The 22916-nt window shown below is 39.0% G+C and overlaps 1 protein-coding gene across 1 annotated transcript in view; it reads left to right on the top strand.

Annotated features, from left to right (window-relative positions):
- The window catches only part of LOC118343274 (zinc fingers and homeoboxes protein 2-like), a 68523-nt gene extending 48861 nt beyond the window's left edge, over window positions 1-19662 (top strand). The window contains exons 3-4 of the mRNA XM_035682045.1: window positions 2033-2216; window positions 12783-19662. Of these exons, the coding sequence (XP_035537938.1) occupies window positions 2033-2213 (181 nt within the window). The 3' untranslated portion in view covers window positions 2214-2216; window positions 12783-19662. The remainder of the gene's footprint in view (window positions 1-2032; window positions 2217-12782) is intronic.
- Window positions 19663-22916: the final 3254 nt, after the last annotated feature.

The raw sequence follows: 22916 nt of genomic DNA, 5'->3' as shown, positions 1-22916 counted from the left end.
AAAGATATTGTACAGTAAAGTATCTTAAAGCTGCTTAAGAAAAGTGTCTGCACGGTTCAGACTGGGAGGGTTCACCTCTTATAAGACCTGACAGTTTAAAATTATCTTTTTAATTTCACAAAGTAAAATTTGATTTGACATAACAGTGTCTTAAACAGTTGAGCCTCGTCATCTGTGGGCTCTTCTCGATTGTTACAGTTGATTTACAATCTTCACATGAAGTAAATTAAATTATTTGGATTATTAGTTTCTCCTCATTATAAACGTCCCACTTATGACCCACTTGTGTTAGATCTGATTGTGAGCAATCGCCACGCTCAGAAATCTAAATATGATTGACATTTTGAAAAACAAATGTTTCATCAGCATGTTGGTCGACTGTATCCACAGATACAATATGTTATTTAATTTGTCACTGTGTGTTCTTTAGACAAAACTGAAATACATTGAGAAATGAAATTGAATAAAGAATTCTAAAATAAAGGGAAATTAGATAATTACAAGGAGTTTTTAACAGTTTTAATACAAATGTAATACTGATGCCTCTATATGACCTACATAGACAAACAAGACCATCAGCTAGCAGATTGGCTGTATCTATATAGTTATTTTTACTGTTATTCAGTCTGATTCCCCTTGAAATCATTGAAATGAGGCAGTAAAAACACTACCGCTTCTGTCCACAGGAGCCACCAGAATCAACACAAAATGAAAGTTCTTTGTAGGGGCTTTAATTTATCCTTTATTGTGCAGATGCTTGCTTTGTGTGTCTCTTTTTCCACAGTTAAGAAGCTACAGCTTGCAAACACACAGTTGGTACCAATAACATTTTATGACCATTTATACTTCTACACATAATCACCTCGTAAAATGAATACACTGTTAAATATTAAGCTGTCCGAAGGCATATAAAGCATTTAAAGGTTAATGTCACTCATGCGTCAGTAATGATAATCAATCAATGTAATGTATGCAATATGGAATACTGATGCCTCAATGTGACCTACATTAACAAGACCATCAGCCAGAAGATTGGCTGTTTCTATATTGTTATTTTTAATGTCAGATTCCCCTTAAAATCAATGAAAGGAGGCAGTGGAAACAGTACCGCTTTAGTCCACAAGGGCCGCCAGAATCAACACAAAATGTTCCCTGTAGTGGCTTCAAATAAATCCTCAAAATACGGAATACTGTAAGAACTTCTAATAAATACCAAAAATAACAATATATTAAATATTATGAATATATGTTCTAGGAGCATCATTGATACAACATTAACTGTAGAGCATTTACAGTCATATTTACATTCACTGTTGTTTACTAAAGTCTAACAAACATGTTGAATTCATTATCTAAAATATTTTCAAAGATTATTCTTTATATATGAAACCTTGTGCTAATAGAGCAGGAGACAAATGCATATATTCATACTATACATTATATATATATATATATATATTATATAGTGCCAAAAAAAACCAACAACCAACATTTATTTATTTATTTGGTTTTTTATTTGATGAAGGACAGAGCATGTTAATGAACCTCCTTTCAAATATTTTCATAGTGAAGCATATGTAGATCAGTAATACAGCCTGAATGGGTATCACGTCTCGTTTTAGATGTTTAACAGTCAAGAACAAACAATACAACAGGGCAAAGAAGCAAACCAACAAATAAAAAAGAAAAACAAAACCAAAACAAACAAGTGGGATTGGAGCACACAGTTCAGGTAGCTTAACTAATGTAATATACCACACCCCCCCCTAAAAAGACACTGCATAAAAGTAAAGATGTAAACATGCCAGAGTTAGAAATGATGGTAATTAACATCCGTAGTCTGTAAACAGGTAACAGAAACAGAAACATTACATAAGTAGAAAAGGACAGAATATATATTAAATATTATGTAACATTTCTCCAGAGCTCCGCTAAAGGTGAAGAATCTTTAAAATGATGGTTGATTATTGGTTGGTATGTATCGGTGCACCTGATCTGAACTCCATAATTACACTGTAACTGTTCCTGACAGACTGAGGCAGCAGAACGCGGCCGAGCTGAAGAACGGGGGACAGAACGGGGGAGTCGTTGGAGGAGCGCGGGAGGTGTTCGGGAGCTGGCTGCAGGACGGACACTCGAGGAGAGGACGGGAGCTGCTCCTGGACAGAGACAGGAAGATGGCGGAGGACACGTCTGGGAGGCTGACTGGATAAACGGTGAGAGGTGATTGGTTGATGAGTCTCTGAGGTCTGCGGGTGTCGACCAGTAGGATGCAGATAAAACGCTGAGCACAGACAGGCTACACTCATGTCAGAAATTAAATATTTTGTACATGTTAAAAGGGCAATGTATTTTAATTAGACCTGCAACTGAGTTACATTCACTACCAATACAAGTGTTAATTATTTCTTAGTTAAATGATTAATCACTTATTCCATAAAATGTCAGAAATGATAAATGGCCTCTTTTCAGCCAATTAAGTGAAGCATGAATAAGGTTTTTTCAGTGGGGCATGTTTGTGATCTGAGGAGTTATTTTCTTTACATTCAGTCTTACTGAACACATTGTGTTTGTCCTTGAGGTCTAACAAACATACTGAAAATGAAATGTGTGCAAAGCTGATTTTTCTAAATGTGAAAGAGCGTTGCTGAGTGCAGAAACCAACAAAGTTTTCTAGCTTCCTGGTTTGTTTCCAGATATGCTCTGCCTGTCGGATTGAGCTTTCTACCATGACACTGTAAATGGACACTGTGCTGAATTCTCCGTGGGTATCGGTCTGGTGAGCAGTAGGCTACTTTAGCGAGTAACACGAAGGCTATATGTCCACCAGGCAGAGACCTGGGGGGACATCGGGGGGAAAACCAGGAATATTTTCTCCATAAAATATGATCCACTTTCACCATAATCAGTGAATAAAGACATAAAGTTGTGTTTTTATACAGTAATCAGTGAGGCCAGAACGTCTCTGGTGGCGTTATAAGACAGAAAGTTTCATAGGATGCAAAATTAGTAAACGTCCCTGAATGCAGGATGAGCCACGAGGAAATGGCAAACTCTAAAATACCATTAATTATACTCCAAAATACCTACAGAATGACTTTATTGTTGTTGGGCCAGATACTGTTATACTCTTTTAACGTCGACTTCATGGGGACTTTAATCAAAACACTTTTCTAGAAAAAGATTCGACATTGATGCCGGTGCATTTTTAAGCTCCCGCTGTGTTTATGCTCTTTTTATAAAGGATCAAATCTGTATAGCTCAATCTGTGGCTGCAGGTTTGTAGAAGTGATTTAACTCAGCGAGTCCCTGATGGTCCCCGGCGTCTCCCCTCCACTCCCCAGTCTGTTAGTGTTGAAGCCAACACCTCGATCCCAGGCAACAAACAAAACTCCTCCAGCCAGTCACCGTCTGTGTGTGTAGCTGTGTGAGTTTTGGCTACAACTGCTCAGCAACAAACACTAACTTCAGGAAAATTTAGGAAAAAAAAAATTATTGGAGGCCTAAAATAGCAGCAGCCCCCCTAGTGTGGTAAAGTTTGATAGATGAAAGGCTCCGCCTGGGGCAAAGAGTGACGACAGAGTCTGCTGCTTCTTCCCTCTGCTGTCTGTTCTGACAGAAGATTGAAAGTTTTAATGTTTCTATCAGGCTTTTGCTTATGAAAATAGAATCTATTCAAATGATTTCCTCAAGACAAGCAGCCGTAAACACGACGGAGAATCAACTTCTGACACCGTCGCGTTTGAACGATTGTCACTACTTTGGGATGTCTTCAAAATCAACACATGACAGCTAAAATCAATAATCAATATGCAGCATTCTGAAAAACCAACAGCAACTGTAGATTGTGTAAACAGAAATCTTCCTGTCAGTGATGTCTGATAATGTTTTTTTGTTGCTGTTTCCTGCTAGAATCTGACACTTTGAGTTCAATTCAAAAATACTTTATTTGTCTGTTGAGGCAAAACATAAAGACATAAAATCAATTCATTCACATGAAAACACAGTAAAAATAGAAAATGTGTTTTAAATAAAAGTAGTAATGTCTACACACAGTAATAACTGAAGTTATTACTCTTGAAGCAAAGGTTTATATTGATGAATTAATATGTGAATATGAGATGAAACAGTTCAGCTTCAGACAGAACAAAGAACACACCGAATCCAACGTACACAAACAAAAAATACATAAATAAGATATCTCTAATCACTCACACTCACTGTGACATTGTTACTTGGTTTTTGTAAGGCAGTAGTTCCCAACCTGGAGGTCAGGACCCCCACTAGGGGTCGCCAAAGCTTCATGAGGGGTCGCGAGGCCTTCTTGATTTTAAGGGTTTTTAAGAAAACTTAAAAAATATATATCTCAGCATTCACCTAATAGAACAATGCACAACTGTCAGGGAGAAGAAAACACAGAATTAAAAAAAAAAAAAAGAAGTCTATAAAAATTATAAGAGAAATACATAATACAGACAGAGAATTGTATAAAAAAGAAATAATCTGCTCAAAATTCATTCAAACCACTTGTTTTACACAAACTCCTTACAGTTACCGAGTTCATATGTTAATATGAAATATGTCGATTAGACAGGGGTCGTCCATAAATAATGGAAAAAGAGTCCCTCGAGGAAAAGGGTTGGGAACCACTGCTGTGAGGCATGCAGCCCTGGAACAGAAAAACAATAAAGTTTTGCAGTGTTACAGGAGCTTTCCAGCGATATTCTGTGTCACTTCCATAAAGTTAGATGCTGTAATGTAATTTAAATGAATACAAATATTCTGAAAGGAAAGAACAACAGAGTGTTTGTCTGCTGGTGTTGGAGGTTTTCTTCAGCCTGCTGCAGCTGCTCTCATAAACTCCTCCACTCTCCACCTCTCCGCTCCAACCCACACACTGAAAAACATCACCGGTATTTGCATAGAGTTCAATTCTTTACAGAAATAAGAGAATTTAACTTTTAATGTCAAACATATTAAAGCCTGAATCAAACTGTCCTGGCTGCTAGCGAGTCAGCAGCAGCAGTAAGGTGAGGCGTGTTGAAACATTCATGTTACAGTAGATTTAACAGGCCGAGGGAAGAGCGCGCTGATCTGATGCAGCTTGTGAGCAGGAGGATAAATTAACATGAGCTGCTATCTAAACTCTGGCAGTTTGTGACTGTGGCCGCAGACTCGTCTGCTCTGCCAGACGCTCAGTTCAGGTGCCAGTTATCATCGGTTTGGCTCCCAGATTACTGACTGTGGCAGGTGAATGCTGGAATCCACCAAACACTGTTGATGGAAAAACTGCTCCAGTTAGGAGTCGCTCTCCAAACTCTCTGAAAATTCAATATGTGGTGGGAACTAAAACTGGGAAATGTGGCTAAAAAAAGGAAGATTTTTCTAATCAGAATGAAGCTTTTAACGAGATATTAGATTTACACTGAGCAGTACAAATATGATTTCATCAGGTGTTATTAAATATGATGGCAGTTTTACATATATTTACATAGAGGGATCAGACAAATCCCATACACATTGAAGTTCTAGTGCCAGCATGGAAGTAACAAAACCTGTAGTTCCTCTAATGGCCACTAGAGGCTGGCTCCAGCAGTGAGTCAGTCTCCATAAGGCCCCATATTACAGCAGAAATAAATAAACATGTTTACAGCCCGGTACAAAGAGCGGTGATTTCCCCGTTCATGATTTTAATAGACAACCCACCTGTTTAAATTACATTAATGCTTTAAGTTATACATAATTAAGGGCGTGGCTGCTCTGAGTGACAGGTAGTGGTTGTTAGGAGCAGTTTAACTAAATAAATCTGTTAATTGAATACATTTTTGAATTATTATCGATTTATAACAATCTGCACTTGTCACTAAACATAGGCCATTTTTCCAATGGCACAAAAGGATGATTTTATTTCAGGCTTGTTTTTGCCTTTATTGGACAAAAGAGACAGTTGAGAGAAAAAGGGATGGTTTATAATCTTGCACAAGGACATCTACATGTATCACATGTTGCTTTCCTCAGTCAACACATCAAAGTAAATCCACAAACAAATAAAAAACACTAAATAGAATTTGTTTTATTGTTATATCACCTTCAATGTTTTCAACAAAATGATCACATATTTATTTTTAAGTGCGATTATGTCACTTTTGAAAGAAGAAACAACACAATTTTCCTTTTACAAAAGAGAAGTTGGTAATAAAACACAGCTTTGCTCAGTGTAATACACTTCTGCTGCTACCGTCTGATATGACCTGTAGCTCATGGTGGCTCCTCTACTTGTGCTACAGGTTTAGTGTGTCAGATAAACATCGCAGTGGTTTTATTAGCAAAGAAAACAGGAAGTAAACGCACCATACTTCACCAGGAGAGTCTTAATGCCTCTCGCTCTTTGATCCAGGCCTCTTACATTCATCAGGATGTTAAACTGACTCAAAAGAATCTCTAATTAACTCTGTGGCTGCTGTTTAGCAGTTGTTACACAGTATTTATCATATTAAATATATCTAATGGTGTTTGTACTCTTTAATAGTAACATGAAGAGGATATATATGTATACATATTTATATATTTATTGGTATCTTCCACACAAAAGTGCACAGAGGCAACACAAGAAGACACAAAAGTTTTAAAACCCCCAAAGTTTTTAAAATGTAGTTCTTAATTAAAATCTTTTATGTCTCTTTTTTGTTTTTTCTGATGCCTTCAGTCTGCCTGGCACTCATCTCTGCTGGCCCAGACACTCAAGTTGTGTTTGTTTTAAGCTCCTCCAGTGCCAGACGGGCGGGGTTTGTCACACTGAACGCCAGTAACCCGAAGACACAGAGGTGACAGTCGCTTCACCCCATTTCAGTTACGTGGTGAAGCCCCTCCCCTCTGGTACGCCGGGGAGGATAAATCAAACGTCAGATTATTCAGCGCCGTTATTTAGCGCAGACTCTGCGGCGGAGAGAGGAGAAGGAAAATGTGAAATGTCGAATGGGATTTTGTTTTGTTTAGATGTGATTAAATGAAAGACTGTATGCGTCTGTCTGTACCACACTAACCTCGTCTTTTAACCTCAGAGATTAGATTTGTGTAAAAAGGAAAGACATTTGTCACAAAACTCCTCTCACCTCTGCATTTTTCTGTTTGTATTTCACCAAACACAAAATTATTTTTTTGCTTGTGTACTTTAGATACGATGTTGGAGGCGCGCCTGCCTGTGCCACAAAAAAAAAGAAAACATGAATATTTGAGTATTAAATTCTTTATCCTGCACTCTGCCCTCCAGCACAGTTTCCTCCTGCTTCGTTTTTTCCTTTATTAGAACTGTAGAAAAAAGAAATTCCAACATAAATTGTGTCAAAAGTGATTAACAGTAAAAAATAAAAAAATAAAAAAAACTCAGCATAAATACAACTCAAAATGGTCTTTAGAATATAAATCAGGCAACCTTTAGCCACATATTGAGGGTTAAAAGGGAGGTTTTACCATGGGAGTTTAACATGAAGCAATACAACATATTCAATACTGATTCTATATTAACAATACGGTGAATGTTAAATGTACAAAAATGTCACAGGAAGTGGATTTAAAGCTGACACATCAGCAAACTGTGTGAACATGTTACATGATCATTAATTTACAGTCGTGTTTGTGTCATTACCAATATATATATGTGAGTATATATGACTTTATGGTCTCAGTCTCTAGTTTCAGTCTTCTTCCATACAGCATGATGTTCATTCAGTAAATTATCTGAGTTTGTTTGATTAAAAACAGCCGATTGAGAGCAATGAGAGCAGATTTTGAGGGCCAAAAAAACTAAAGAATGAGCTAAAAGAGGCTAAAATGCTAAATGGAGTCGATGATAATTCTCCACATTACACACACTCATTTGATCCATTGTTAATATAACAATATTGGTTGGTGCAGCTTTAAACAAAAAATCACCCGTACAAAATAATCAAATAATCCTGGTATGATAAAAAGTTTAAAAACAACATAAAATAACTGATAAACAAGAAAAGCAGCGTTGGTTACTAATCAGTCTCCTGTCATAACAATAAAAATATAATTTCATATTCAGCTCTCATAACTGGAATAAAATAAAACTTCATCCATTAACTCAGTGAAAACGTTATTCTACCATTAAACATTATCAAAATGAAATATACATCCCCTGATATTATTCTGTATTAATCATAACTTTGAGGAGGAGGCCAAGGTAAATGATAAATAAAAGAGACAAATATCTGTTGAGAATATTAAGAATAGCAGCACTGAAATTCATTACCTAGAGGCGGCTGCGAAAAACATAAAATAGAGGGAAGTGATAGGGCATATTTGATAAACAGAGCAGATAAATCATAAAATAAATAGTGGCTGTATGAAAAAATATGGATGTAATGGTTGAAATATGTTAAATCATCTAAAAATGAGGCTTGTGTGTGAGGTGTGTTAGTTAAAGCCTGGCAGACGCTGTACGAGCAGGGGTGCTTCCAAACTTTTTTTTTTTTTTTTACGGGGGTGGCACAAGTGGAGCACTGGCTTATGCAGGGGTGGCAGAAATTATGTGTCTGAGCTTTCCAGTGATTCCCAATTTCTGCAATTCCAACACAGTTTGTGGACTCCAGTATTCAGAAATATATTTAAATATACTTTAATAACACATTAATGCCACATGTAAAATACTGCATGGTCTTTGCCCAAAACCTGCAAAGAGGAGACTCGTGTTTTCCCATAGGACCCATTTTCATTCAGATATCTTGAGGTCAGAGGTCAAAGGAACCCCTTTGAAAATGTCAGTTTTTCCATCGCCAACATTTAGCTCAACTGTGGAGCGTTATTTAGTCCCCTTCCCGAAGACTATCTTCGCTGCACTCGCTGTTACAGCCCCTGAAAGGTAAGGATAATTGGGTGGCCAGTCAGATTTCAGGGGTGGTCAGGGTCAGTAAGTACTGGTTTGCCCCAGACTCATATAGTCAACAATAAGACTCATTTTAAAATGGACTCGACCTGTTTCTCTGACGATCTGTTGACGAACCTCGAGGACGCAGTTGTCTTCTTTGAATAAACTTTATCGCAATGGACCAGACCGACCTGTTTACTCTCTGTGCAGGCAGGAGGATTAAACCCTTTAGAGTGAGGTACCAGGTTGTCTGTGCATCTTCAAGCGTGTTTTCTTTAAGGTGGGGTGGGTCAGGTTAGGGGTCAACGGTTGCAGCAGCAATATTATACTAATAAAGCGGGATTAAGAGTGATGGTGTCACCCAGATTATATTAAAGAGCCATAACGATTGATGTAGCAAAAACAAATTCCTGCAGCGCAAATTGATGTGGTACGATGTCTCCAGCTTGTCTCTGTGTGTATGTGTGTGTGTGTGTGTTAATGGTGTGTGTGTCTGTGCCATCCATTGTCCTGTCTCACTAATCACAGCAGCTCGGGGCTTCATTTAATCAGCAGAGCGCGGCGCAGCGTCCCATAATAACTTATCAACAGTCGTAGCTTATAGATGAAGGCTTAATTGCCAAAATGCTGCAGCGCTTCTCCCTCGCTGTCATCATTATAATGTAAAACACAGAGGCAGCAGACACACTGAATGTTACCTGCTTCCAGGTCACCACGATCTTAAAATAAAAATCATAGTAACTGAGGTTTTTTTTGCAGCCAGAAACACATTTTTTGGAGCATCGTCATCAAAAGCTGCAGTAACGTTACTTCAAACCTGTATATTACCCACCTGTAATGACAGTGTAGTGCAATCAAATGGCAGAAAGATCAATACTTTACACCAGAAAAGCATGGAGAGAGCTCACACTTCCTTCAAGGCTGCACAAGCCTTGACATTTAAATTTAATACACTTTAATAAGTGTATTAAACCAGAAAGGCAGTGCCTTTTCCTAGGTATTAAACCAGGAAGGCACTCGGAGAGCGGAGCCCCTCCACTGAGGCCAATAGTCCAGTTTTATGATACTCAAATCTGCACCCCGTTCACTTAAATTACAACATCCGGATTAATCCTGATGATATGCTGATTTTGCTGTATGTTTAGTCACCATTCACTCTCATTATGACGGGTTTGCTATAGATGTAACAATTGATCTGACCTCGTAACATTAATAGAAAGTGAAAAATAATTAATGCATCCGCCCTGTGATTCAGATTCATTCAAAATGTTATGAGCTCTTCCTTTCCAACAAGTTTTATGAAAATCCGCCCAGAGGTTTTTCCATAATCCTGCAGACAAACAGCACCTGGCGGAGGTAAAAATACACACATAGGCCTTTTCCACCAACTGGGAAAAGAGCCGTTCATACAATGTTACGTCCTTTTGACGGGCACATCGAGAAACCTTCTTGCAAATGTTATTAAAACGTGTTAATGTGTTGTTGCTAAAAAACTAAGAATCAGGACTGAAGACCTCTTTAGTAGAGACAATTTTGTTAATTGACGCATAAAACCATATGGTTTTCCTGTCAAACTTTTTCACAACCTCTGTACTTTTTTGTTGTTTTGTTGGTAACATCCATTTTTGACAGCTGAAAACTTTTGCTGTTGGCCAATCCTAAACACCCACCCAACATCGCCGTTACTGTGCAACTTTCTGTCTTTTTTTTTAAATGAAAGCCGCATTGATCTGATGCAGGAGTCCTTAGTGATGATACTATGAGGGTTTCCACACAGTTTAATCCATTCCTGACATTTAACATTTAAGTGTAGACTGAAGCATTAATGTTGGCACTCGGCAGCCGAGGCTTTATTGGGAAAAGATGATTATTATGTATCTTTGCGTGTTTTTAGATATGTGGTCTGGTTTTCAGGTCACTTGATGTTTGAGCCAACCAAATGTTCGCATGAAATACCTCAGGTTGTTAGAAAGTTTGGAAATCTGGGCAAATATTGTGTCATTTTATGGTTTTAGACTTCCACATCCTGTATATTCATTTTGTGTATATGAGGCTAATGAAAGGCACCCTCTGTCGGCCATATTGGACCGTCAGCTGTTGTGTAACAGTATCTGAGTGTACAGCTGATTGAACAGCTGTTCACAGCTCGTCCAGCTGAGCAGAGATGGTTCATTTTTCTCTTTAACTTGGAGCCGATGATTTCATCACTGCAGAGTTTCGAAATATCAACAGTGAGTTCGGCTTTGATTCTGAAATTGACTGCAGATGAACTCCCTCGGCTCGAGCATCGCAGGTAGAAACATCATCAGTCAGATATGTTTGACGTCAGAGTTTTTAAATTTGAAGACTTTGTCTGCGTTGGAAAGCAAAGTGACTGAGAAGATTAGAACAGGAAGAAATATGTAGCAGAAACAGAGCAACCAAGGCAGAATGTGAGAAAAAAGGTCTTCCTTATTGGACTTTTGCCAAACTTTCATTATAATGTGTCACTAAACACATCCTTCAAAGCCTTCCAGGGACTGAAAGGGCGTAATACTTCCTTTTCCTGCAAGGCTTTTGATTTGAAACATCTGCAGGAAGTGTTGAGGTTCATTGACAGCAGTTTACCAGTGATGAGTAGGAACTAAGTAGTGAATGAAAACAATATTTCTGTTAGAGTTGAAACCAGAGCGACCCTGTTGACGTACTGATGGGATTAGTGATATGAAAATGTCCGCCCGTAATGTGGCAGCTTGGTCAGTGGCGCTTACACTTCAATCTGGAACGTCTGCCATAATGTTTTGATGTGCCGTTGAAGTCAGGTGACGTAGTATACAGCGCGAGACAGTCAGCATATGGAGGCGTTTGGGGTGGAAGGATGGCTCAAACAAACACAGGACTTTCAGTCAGGAGACAGATGTTTGTTCCTCTGTGAAACCAGACTTCAACAGTACGTAACAGTTGCTTACTGACACTTCTCTGATATTCTCTCTTTTATTTCTGGTTTTGGTCTCCACCAACTAAACTGTGAGCCTAAAGCGCTGTAAAGCTGCAGATTCAGGTCCTCACAGTTCACTTCAGATCTTTATTGTCCCCGTCAAGGGGAAATTGGAAATGTGGATTTGGGTAAACTTGTGCTTTTGACCCTGGAAGACCTGTATCTCCATGCAGAAGGGAGAATTCCTCAGAGGTGGGTGGTGAACCTTGTCTGTCATACATATCTGCAGGTTCATCATTTCCACATTGTTAGTATTAAAAATATTGAATTACTGCTTTAATTACCCAAGAGGTCCCGTAAATGTTTCCTCTGAGCTTACTGTTAATGCTGATTGAAATGCATCGAATTAAAGCAGTGAGGCTTCTTACTGAAATCTGATCAGATATACTTCTAGACAAAGAATGAAGGCCTTCTTCTTCTTCAGTGGAGAAAAAGGTCCACGAAACTATGTGAGAATTCACGGTGGTTTGTATGTAACAGGAACAGAAATATGGAATTCATATTGTGTGTGTGTGTGTGTGTGTGTGTGTTAGCATCCATTGTCCTGTTTCTGCCTCGTTTATTCGCTCCCACACAAAACACAACTTTTAACACAGTTTACCTCTTACATGGATTAGGAGAGAGAGCGCGGGCCGGTCAGGTCCGCCGTCGATGAGAAAGCCGTTATTTCACAATGTGTCCCAGTTCCCAGCAGCACCAGGCGACCAGGAACACCGGCTCCTGGCACAACAATTGCTTTTTAATCCCCCTCTCTTTTGTTTTTTGTTTTTTTATTTTTTTTTATTTTTTTTTTTGCTGGGAATGATCTGAGTTCTTGTGAAACTGACATTTCTCTTGTGCCGGGAAACAGTTTTTAATGCATTTCCCCTCCCCCTCTCTCCCTCCCCCTCCTCTCTCGCTCTCTGTCCATTTCAGGTGCGAATAGGATTTGCCGCCACCGCTGCTGCTGAAATCATACAGGAGGAAAGAAAACGAGTTGGAAGGAGAACGGAGCAACAAAAGAAGAGTTTTTTAATTATCAGATATTGTATTATTTTTTTTCCTCTTTTATTTTTTACCGATTTTTATCTCGTGATTGTCGCATCCCAGGTCACGCACAACATCCTCCTCGTCTCGTCAGGGTCTCGACCTGTGGCGACCCCCTCCACAGATGTGACACTCACAATAAAAAGATGAGTTTAAATAAGTCGAGGGCTCCACAGTGGAAGATTTTATTTTGGCAAGGCGTAAACAGGCTTCCAAATGGAAATCAGAAGAGTGCAAGGAGAAATTCAGGGTCACGATCTGTGAAGATAATTGAAATTGGCCTCCCTCACAGTGAATCTCAAATTGCTGCTTCCCTTTGATTTCTCACAGTATTGTGAGTTTAGCAGGATTACAATACGATACAAATCTTCACCATCAGATTCAGTTTATAGGCGAGCAGCTGTAAACAATCACAGTTAGTGATCGAAGGCGTTCTCAACTTCCTGAAGCTTCCTTTTGAGGTGGAATTTTTCTTCAGCAGGACACTTCTTTAAAAGGTCGATCAGCAATCAATAATGCTGTTAGTCCTGATCTTTCCTGTGATTTAAGAAGCCGGTCGCAGCAGCTTCAGACACAAAACGGTTGGTCAGAAAAATAACATCAACCACCCCTTTAAGTTTGACTAAGTTTTAATTCCTGAACATTTCCTCTTGTTCCATTAACACTACAACAACCTGAACCAGAGATATCGTCTTTTTCATTCTTCTTCCTTGTCAAAACATCCGTCTACGTTACCCACAATGCCACGTGGCCGCCTAATATAGCCTGTAGCCCAGTGATTCCCAAATCCCCAAAATTCCCGACTCAGTTCACAGCAAAAAGAGCAGATTTGCCATCAATAATGCTGTCGGCCCTGAACTTTCCCATCATGTAACAACTGAGGAAGTTGGACTGACTAGCAGCCAATCACAGCAGCAGTTTTTAAACTATGTGCGCTCACATTATGAGACAAAATATGTGCATTTAGGGAAGGTACTTAAAAAAAAAACAACTGACAATAGTTCACTTTATTCTGGTGACAGGAGCTCGTCTATTTCTGTTGCATTGTGGGACGATCGTGTCCTTGAACACCAACCAGAGTCAAAACTGAACCGTTTTAATTTTAAATGAACTTCTTTTTGTAATTCTTCCAATGGGAATATGTGAAATAATCCAGAATTAGTCAAAAATTAGTATGTAATATGAAACTGGGGCACAGTGTTGGTTAGTAATCGGTAGTTGGGACGACTGTATGAATAGTTAATATAATTAATTCCTCGAATTGAACCTTCCTTCTAAGAGGTGCTTTGGTCCGTGTGGTCAGAGGTTAAACAGGATTGACACTTTCAACCTCAGAGGACAGTGAAAACACTTTTAGCCTGCAGCCAAGTTCCACTTTTAAATAAAAATAAATAAGGAAAAGCTTTTTTAATGATCAGAAATGTTGATTTGTTTAAATATTACACCTTACCTGTAACAGGAGGGTTAACTGGAATCTTCAAGTGTGTTTCCATCCACGTTTTTATGCAAGTACTCACCCTGAGCGTAAAAAATCTGGAAAAATATTGAAGAACTTTTTTATACTTGAAGCGCAGTGAAAGCAGACTTAGAAACAGACATTTCTGATTTCCATCACGATTTCATGTAACATTTTGTTAAAATTTGCACTAAATTTGAATTGACTCTTTACTTTAGAGCCTTAAGCTACCCTTTAAAGGTTATCTATATGAAATTCACTGCCACTAGGTGTCGCAGTAGAGCACCAGCATCTCGGACCAAAACAATGGGCGCTGCAGCCGACCAGACTCCATCGACAAAACTTGTGATTTTATCGTAAACTAAATGAAACGGACTACAATGGCTGCCATTTAAAAGCTCCAACATTCCCTTTAAGTCTGACTTTTATTGATGATCAAAAAGATTTCTAAACCCTCCCCTCAGAAGGAAGCTCGGTTTTGTCAACATCCTGGACCTTAATGACTCTGAACTTTCCCTTTAAGACGAAACCAGTTTCACAATCAGCACTTAAATTCCTGAAACCCCTGAACTCTTCCTTACAGTCGCTCTGAAGGAAGCAGCGTCCGTCTCGTGAGAGGGGAATTAGCAGGTTGTGAACTCAGACAGACGGACGGACGGATGTTTGCGGCTGAGGTGATGTTATGCGTGACCTGTGTTGCCGTGGAGACGGGAGGAGGAGGAGGGTGAACCGGAGCTCTGAATGTGTGCCTGCAGCAGCAGTCTGACTGTACACAGCGACCGATCGACCGACAGACAGGGTGGATTTAAAACAAACAAACAAACACAAAAAAAAAACACAACAAACAAAATCGCCGAGTGCCAAAGCTGGGATCTGCTGCATTCTCACTACACTTTCAAAAAAAAAAAGGGTTCTTCTTCTTCTTGTTGTAAATAGGATATATATGTTTGTTTGTTTTGTTTTGTTTTTTTCCTGTATTGCTACAGATTTGTAAAATTTTGCGGAAAAAATTTTGTTACATTTTGTAAAATGGGAGCAATTCGTCCCCCGGAAACCCTCCTTGTTTTTTGTTTTTCAACCCCCTCTCTCTCGGTTTCTCTCGGCTCTTTTTCTTTCTTTTTTTTGATGGACTTTAAAAAAAAAAAACGGTGGCAGCAGTGGTATATATGTGTGTGTGTGTGTAGGTGTGTGTGTGTGTGTGTGTGTGTCAAACGTTTTTTTTCTTTTCTTTCTCCGTCTCTCTTTCTGTTTTTGTACTGAACCAGAGTGGAACCACTACAGAAAAAAAAAGAAAAAAAAGACGGACCAGTTGGCAATACTTCAGTCACTTCTTCTTCATCTCACCGGCACTGGACTTCCGCCCGCCACTTCCCTGCTGAGAGGAGAGGAGAGGTGGGAGGAGGATGGAGGAGGAGGAGGAGGAGGGGAGGAAGGAGGGACGAAGAGAAGGGGGGGACTTCGCTTCACATCAAATCAGATTTAAAAAACAAAACAAAAAAAAGCACCTTTGGACCTTTTTCTTTTTTTTACTGTGCTGAAGTGAAGTCAAGTGCTATTATTATTATATTATTATTATTATATTATTATTATTATTGTAGCCACTCTGTCTGGAACCCTTTTTTGAAGAAAAGCAAAGGAAAAAAAAAACACAGACTAAAAAAAAGAAAGAAACTTAAGCCAATCTGCACTTCTTGTTCCGACGAACATGCTTGTATGACCAAGTGACTGTCGTGGATTTTTTTTGTTTTTTTTGTTTAAAACGGAACAAACAAACAAACAAACAACATGAAAAAAACTACAACAACAACAAAAAAAGCAGTGAAGAAACTGTTAAAATGGTGGCGAAGCGCAGAAGGATTCAACGGTAACGATCACACAACACGCACCCTCGACAGTAAAAACCCACAATCCAGAATCATGCTGCCTGAATCATAATCTCTCTCTCTCTTTTTCTCTCTGTTTCTCTTCCTCGCTCTATCACTTTGTCTCTTACTTTTCATCCTTTCTTTGTGTCTCTCTCGTCTTTCTTCCCTTTCTTCTGTCTTTGTTGTTTTTTCCTCTTCCTCTCTCTCTCTCTCCCTCTCTCTCTTTCTCTTTGTCGTCCTGCACACCATCATACACACCTGTAATAAACAAAAACAAACAAAAAAAAAAGATAAATAGCCTTTTATTCAATACATAACTACATGTTGGCTTGGTAGGCTTAGTTGAAACTAGTTCCATTCCGACAAAAAAGAATAATAGTAAAAACAAAATATGAGCTTCTTTATGTATTGCTTCTGCCGCTGTAGTGTCCTGGTCAGATTTAAAGATGATAAGACTACATATATCTGAAATACTGTATTTACAAATGCAAACCAGGGCTGGCCTCAACAAACAAACAACACAACAACAGGGGGAAGGGTTTTTAACTCCGTCCACTGGGTGTCTGATCGGCGGCGGTCGGAGGCGTCCTGCTCGGAGCTCCGGCCGCCAGTTTGAGTCGATCGAAATGCTCGTTCCTTCGCTTAAAGTCTTCATAGTTTTTTAAACTCGTAGCGTTCAGCATCACTGAAGTCTCGCTGCTGCACGTCTTTCTGCAAAAAATAAAATTAAAAAAGCCCTAAAAAGAAAGCAGCGCTGTAAACAGAGACTCCTGGTGGACGCACAGCCTTAGAAAGCTTCCAAGAGACTTTTATTTTTGCAAGTGTATAGTTTTAATTGAATATTTTTCTGATGAATGATTGAATGTATTTGCTTTGAGGAGTTAAGTAAATGTTGTGGGTTTACTGTCTGAATGTTTGAAGAGGAAAGAGTCGAGCACACTAGAACCACAGAGAAGTCGAGTCGTTCTAAAAGCCAGAAATGAAAATCAGTCGGACGTCTTGTTCTCTAAAACCTAGTCAGCCATAAGTTTACTTCTTCCTGGAAGGAAACTGCAGGAGAAAAGAAGTTCGATCTCTCCAGAAACTGTGACAGATAAACTGACAAAATATCCGCTGGCATCACAGTCTAATTTAATCTTTAAATATTTGTTACATGTTCGTAGCTGTAACCTTTTACAAGATGATCTTTATTTTAAAGGCGTGGTCACACCAGCATTTAAAACTGCAAAATGTTGCAGAGAAATCAGTTTATTTTCATTTAATTTTAGTGGATTCGTTCATAATGGCAAAGAAAATCTACATCTTCCATCAAATTCAACTTTCGAAAACAGCCGACTGTTTTGGTATTTCTGGCGCTACGTTCCCTCAGATGTTAGCATGCTCGAAACAGAGGAAGCTGTCGTAGCTTACTAGCTGTGTAAGAGCGTAAACAACTCCATAAAAGGAATGTTTGTTTAAAGTTATGAAACAGGAGTCAAAAATATGTCCTTTGAATTAAATGTGAAGCAAGCAAGGGAGTGATTGTGACTGACCTGCACTAACTTTTTCAGAAACTTCCAGATTTATTCACACTACGACAAAACTGTTTGGTTGACTTCTGCTGGCTCGGACATTCTCGCTACAGGAATATACAGAACGACTAGTGTGCACGAGTCCTTTCTTTTGCTTCGTTTAAAGTTGCTCTGTCTGCTCACTTTGAAATGTATCTGTTGCGCCTGGTTTCCCCGAAAAGATTTCCAGCGATTACCTGACAGCACTGAACCATTTATTACCTGCTTCTCTCCAAGAATGGTTCGCTAAGTTTGACATCTCACCATCAATTAACCCTATGAAATCTTGATGTAACCTGGATTTGAACCTTTAGTTACAACCTTAAAACTTCCTTTTCGGTCCACACAACTTCTTTTTTCATTGGTGTGGAGTCAACTATTTTTAGTCCTTCACTTTGTTGCTCAAACTATGTGACAGTTATAGCTACTAATATACATCGGAGCATGGGCAAGGCTGACTGTACAGAGGGTTGTTTGTGCCACAAACTGAAGAGTTGTGTGGACAGAATGTTTTTACTTCCACAAAAATTTCTCGTCTGATCCATCCTCAGTTGTCAAGTAATCTTCAGGGGTCTTTATCCGTCCTCAGTCTTCAGCTGTCTTCAGTTTTTAAATCGCACTTTTAATGTCATATGTATGACATGTCAAACAGAACAAAAATGTAGAAGTATAAGCAGTCAAAGGGGAAAGCTCTGATTGTTTTTTGATTTCAAATTTGTCAATTTAGAAGCTTGAAGAAGGATTTTTATGAAGCTTGAGTCAATCAAGACATGACTTGCACAAAAGCATTTCCTTATCAAGAAAGAGTTCCAGATATTTAAACCACACTGTGAAAGGTTGATTCAACCAAAAATAAGTGTTTGGGCTGTCAAGATTCAAACACAAACTTTCTGCAATGCAAATCCACATGCTGGAGGTACTGACAGGGTTCGTGCAAAGCTTGAACACAAGCTGCATTTTCAAATCAATGTGAGGAACTGGTGTACAATCTGTTTGCAAAATTACAATCACGGACAAACATCCCGAAACAAAAAGGAACCAAAACGTTTTTTAGTTTCGAGTTCGATTAGACTCTCACTCTCTACAGAGGGTTTTAAACAATGACAATAAGACAGAAGAAACAAGTCAGGAGGTCTGTTTTTGGCCGTTTTAATTAAAAGCTATTGTGGTTCTCAGAGCTCTCTGAACTCAGACATGTTTCCCTCGAGATTAGACTATAGATTAAAACACTGACTGATAAAGACATTTCTACACACCAACAACTGCTTACGAGGAGACCAATTTTTACGAGATATTTTAGTTGTTAACTGTCCGCCGTCTCCTCTTCTGCGGTTTTTCCTTCAGACAGCAAAAATATGAGCCAGAGAGTAAATAAACCAAACTTGACTCCTGTATGTGAGCAGGAGGACGATTTCTTTTTGGGAAAACCAGGTGCATTAAATGTCTTTTTAAGGGGAGTTGAGGCCAGCCCTGCTTCATAACTGAGGTTCTGCTTCTTCTACTACTGCTACTATCAAACAACCAGCCCTGGGCACAAAAACAGGCCTGAACACTGTTTCAATTCCTCCCTCCAGAACTCCAGGTGCGCTTGATTTTTTGAATTCATATACCAGCATTTTGAAACTCTGAGTCAGAACCCAAAGTGGAGCACCGGCTTGTTTTTTGTTGAGTTCCCGACGTGACGAAGACGCTTCTGTTAATCAGCTTGTGGCCCGTCTGGGCACCAGGTTGAAAGCGTCTTTGTAGTTTTTTGACTTATAATGACAACAATAGCCATCGATATTTGTTTTTACGTTGATTGAAACGTATTCAAGCTCTGTTTCTGTTGCCCAGGTCAGCAAAACAACCTGTTGATGTCTGCTGTATTTCAATAAAAACACAGCCTTTTTCAAAGGGTACACCTCTTCACTTTGTGTGTGTTACTGTGTGTTATGTGGTCTACTTGCACCTGAACCCAACTCACCCACGTCGTTATCTGTACATTACAGTGCGGGCCTGAACAACATCAAACTTCCCCTAATGTTGGCCTCATACTGCCGCAGTATCTGGAAATAAAAACCTGAGGTCACGTGTCCTCTAACCACTTTTTCTAATGAAATGAACATCTGCCGTTGAGGATTTCGAGTTACTGAAACCAACTCAACTCCAATCTCACTTTCCAATTGACAATTATTTTCTGGTTTACGGTTAACACTGTGTCTGCATCCTTTTTACTTTTTCGACGGCTTGTTGACCCAACTGTAATCGTAAATATAAGCCCGGTTATACTTCTGTGTTGAATCTACGCCGTATGTACACCGTACCATAAGTTGTATCTTGACACGCACCTCCACAGAAATAGTACTTATAACTGCGATTGGTACGCATTTCCATCTGCTCCTTAAGCGTGAGTTGAATGACATGGACCAAAATCGAGGAAGTCCTTAAATATGTACGTTTGTTCGACTGTTCTTCGCCACATTATGAAGATTGCAGCAAATTCATGCAGAGATTTCCACAAACATCGGTGTGGACGTAATTTGGGTAAAAAACTTTTTCACGTTTTCTTCCTGGGTCGGTTAACAAGCTTAACAAAGTTTTAAGCTGCTTTTCCCGGCTCGAGGAAAGTTTTACAAATATCAAATAAATCAAAAATTCATAATACAGAGAGTGACATATCTGACCTTGTTTGCAGCTGTTGTCCAGATGTTTCTTTTATAATGGGGGTCTATGAGGAAAATGCTTTTTTGGCTGCAATACCACAAGTGACCACTGGGGAAAAGCGAGGCTAAGTGCCGACGCCGCATGTAGTTCTGTTATTAAGGCAATCTATCTGCTTTATGCAAGATTTGATTGGTTGTATCGAAATAAGTTCTCCATCTAAACGGTACTAAATTATTAAAAAACTTCCCATTAGCTGATTTACGCACATGACAACAGAGAAGACATTTATATATAAAACACATGTAACTGAAGCGCTATAATGGAAAGAATCCGTATTCCACTCCTGGTTCAGACTAATATTGAACCAACTGTTCAATATGTGATTTCATCCACTGCTCAATCATTTCTTAGAAAATCAGAAACTCCAAAAATTTTTGACCTCCTGCTCTCTCCATCCTCTATTCAGACTGATCCGGTGAAGTGAGGTGAGCCTCGTCTGATTGCACCTGTTAAACCCACTTCAGTCACGGAAAAGAGGGAGATGATGGGAGACGAGAGGGAAGTTAAACAGTTTAAAGGAAAAAAAAACTTGTGCGGCCTTGAAACTGTTTAGGACCTGATGAAAAGACGAGGGATGCATTTGTTTTTGTTTTTTACCTCCTGCCGCATTTTCCTTCCCGTTCATTCTGAATGTTCTCCACGTCGCTGAGCCCATCCCAGGCAAGCTGTAATATCTGGTCGGTATTCTCAAAGGATATCACGGTGCTGGTGTTAATTTAAGATAAGCTCTGCCTTTGGAATCACAATGAGAATGAAGGGGGCTGTAAAAAAAAAAATTAAAAATGAATAAGAATAAAGGTGAGGAATCACATTTCGGGCTGATAGCAGCACAGAGCGGATTGAAAGCTGTCGTGCCCTCAGAGCACTCGGTGTGTGTAAGTGTGTACTTCGGCTAGTGATGTGTGCAGTGTGTGTGTGTGCATGTAAATATTCATACTGTGTGTCGAGTGTTTGGGGTTTGAGCTCGTGTCTCAGCAGATAAATCGACCTGCGAAAGATGAACATTTCTACAGAAAACACTTTTTGTGTATGATGCTGCGTTTGAGCCCCGTGGGAAATCAGGTAAATATGAGTTTCTCTACTTGAAACGCTGTTTTTGTCAGCTTCCCAGTGGTAAATACTGCCTGAGAAAATCCACGCCTTGATAAAATTTGTATTGCCTCGTGTAAAGAAACTTGTATTTGTTATATATTATATGTTATATATTAGATAACATAAGAAAATATATATATTTTATGTCTCGCAGGTGATTCTGTGCTTGTGAAGTTCAAAACTATCTTCAATATCATGTTTTTTTTGTTTGGTTTTTGACATTGTGATGCTGAAGGTAAATTAGCGGTGGCACACGTGATGGTGAAGACACAAACTGTGGATTTGCTCAAATTCACACATAATGAACTAAAGCCATCGAGACGGCGATCTACAGGTAACATTTCTGAAACCAAGACATCCTCACACCCAATTAATCAAATACATCAGCTTGGTCAGTGGCCCAACGCTTTAAACTAGTAGGATTGAGTGACTACTCATCTGGAACAAGTATCCGGTACCCAGACAAGTAAAATGTGTCAATATCCATACTCGTAAACATATCAACTTTTATTTAAATAACCTTGAATTAAAACTGTTCATGTGATCACTGCTCATGTGATCAAAAACATTGTTCTGAAGCTCAATTTTCTAATAAATATAATTGCTTCTGATCAATCCATATCAATTTCAGGTTTAATTTAACAATGTTGAGTTAGTCCCGCCCACTTCCTGTTCATGCACTAACGTTGGACTTAAGCCCCGCCCATTCAGAGAACGGAGACAAACACAGATAATTTAGTTGATTGAACAGATAAAGATAATGGCGTACTCGCTCTGCGGTCCAGTTAGCAGCAGTTAATGTTCACCGTTCAGTTAGAGTTTCAAACTAAAGCTCACTAAGAAGCATTTTACATTTTATGAATTTGGTTAGAGTTAGGCACAAAAACGACTTGGTTAGCTTTAAAATAAGAACGTACATCGAGACCTGCATGGACTGTTTTCTTAATCCCGCTTCTTCCTGATTTACCAACCATTACACAAGCTTTCGAGATTTCATGTCTTCTCCTGTCCATTATTTTAGTAACAACTGTGTCAGTTGCTTAGCTGTTGTTTTGAGGAGTCTGTCTCCATCTTTCCAATGTGCAGATAAATCCTGGGACCCGCAGTTCTTTGCACAATGCAGTCCTCTATCCCGTGTCTAAAAATGACCCAGGAGGGGTCGCTACAGCGCCGTACATTGAAGCGTAGGGCCAAGCTGCTGTATTTGACAATTGGAGAGTGAAACCAGGCTGAAACCTGAACAGTCTTTAAGTCGGTAAAAAACATGCAAAAATGTAAAATTTTCTACATGTAAGAATACATATGAAGAATAAAGTTTATAATATAAAAAATAATTTATAAATATTATTTGGAAAAA

Source organism: Morone saxatilis, unplaced genomic scaffold (genome assembly GCF_004916995.1).
Source record: "Morone saxatilis isolate NCDOM2014 unplaced genomic scaffold, NCSU_SB_2.0 Contig9, whole genome shotgun sequence".
Lineage (NCBI taxonomy): Eukaryota > Metazoa > Chordata > Actinopteri > Moronidae > Morone > Morone saxatilis.
The sequence above is the reverse complement of the archived record's forward strand: the minus strand, read 5'-3'. Positions and strand labels throughout refer to the sequence as shown.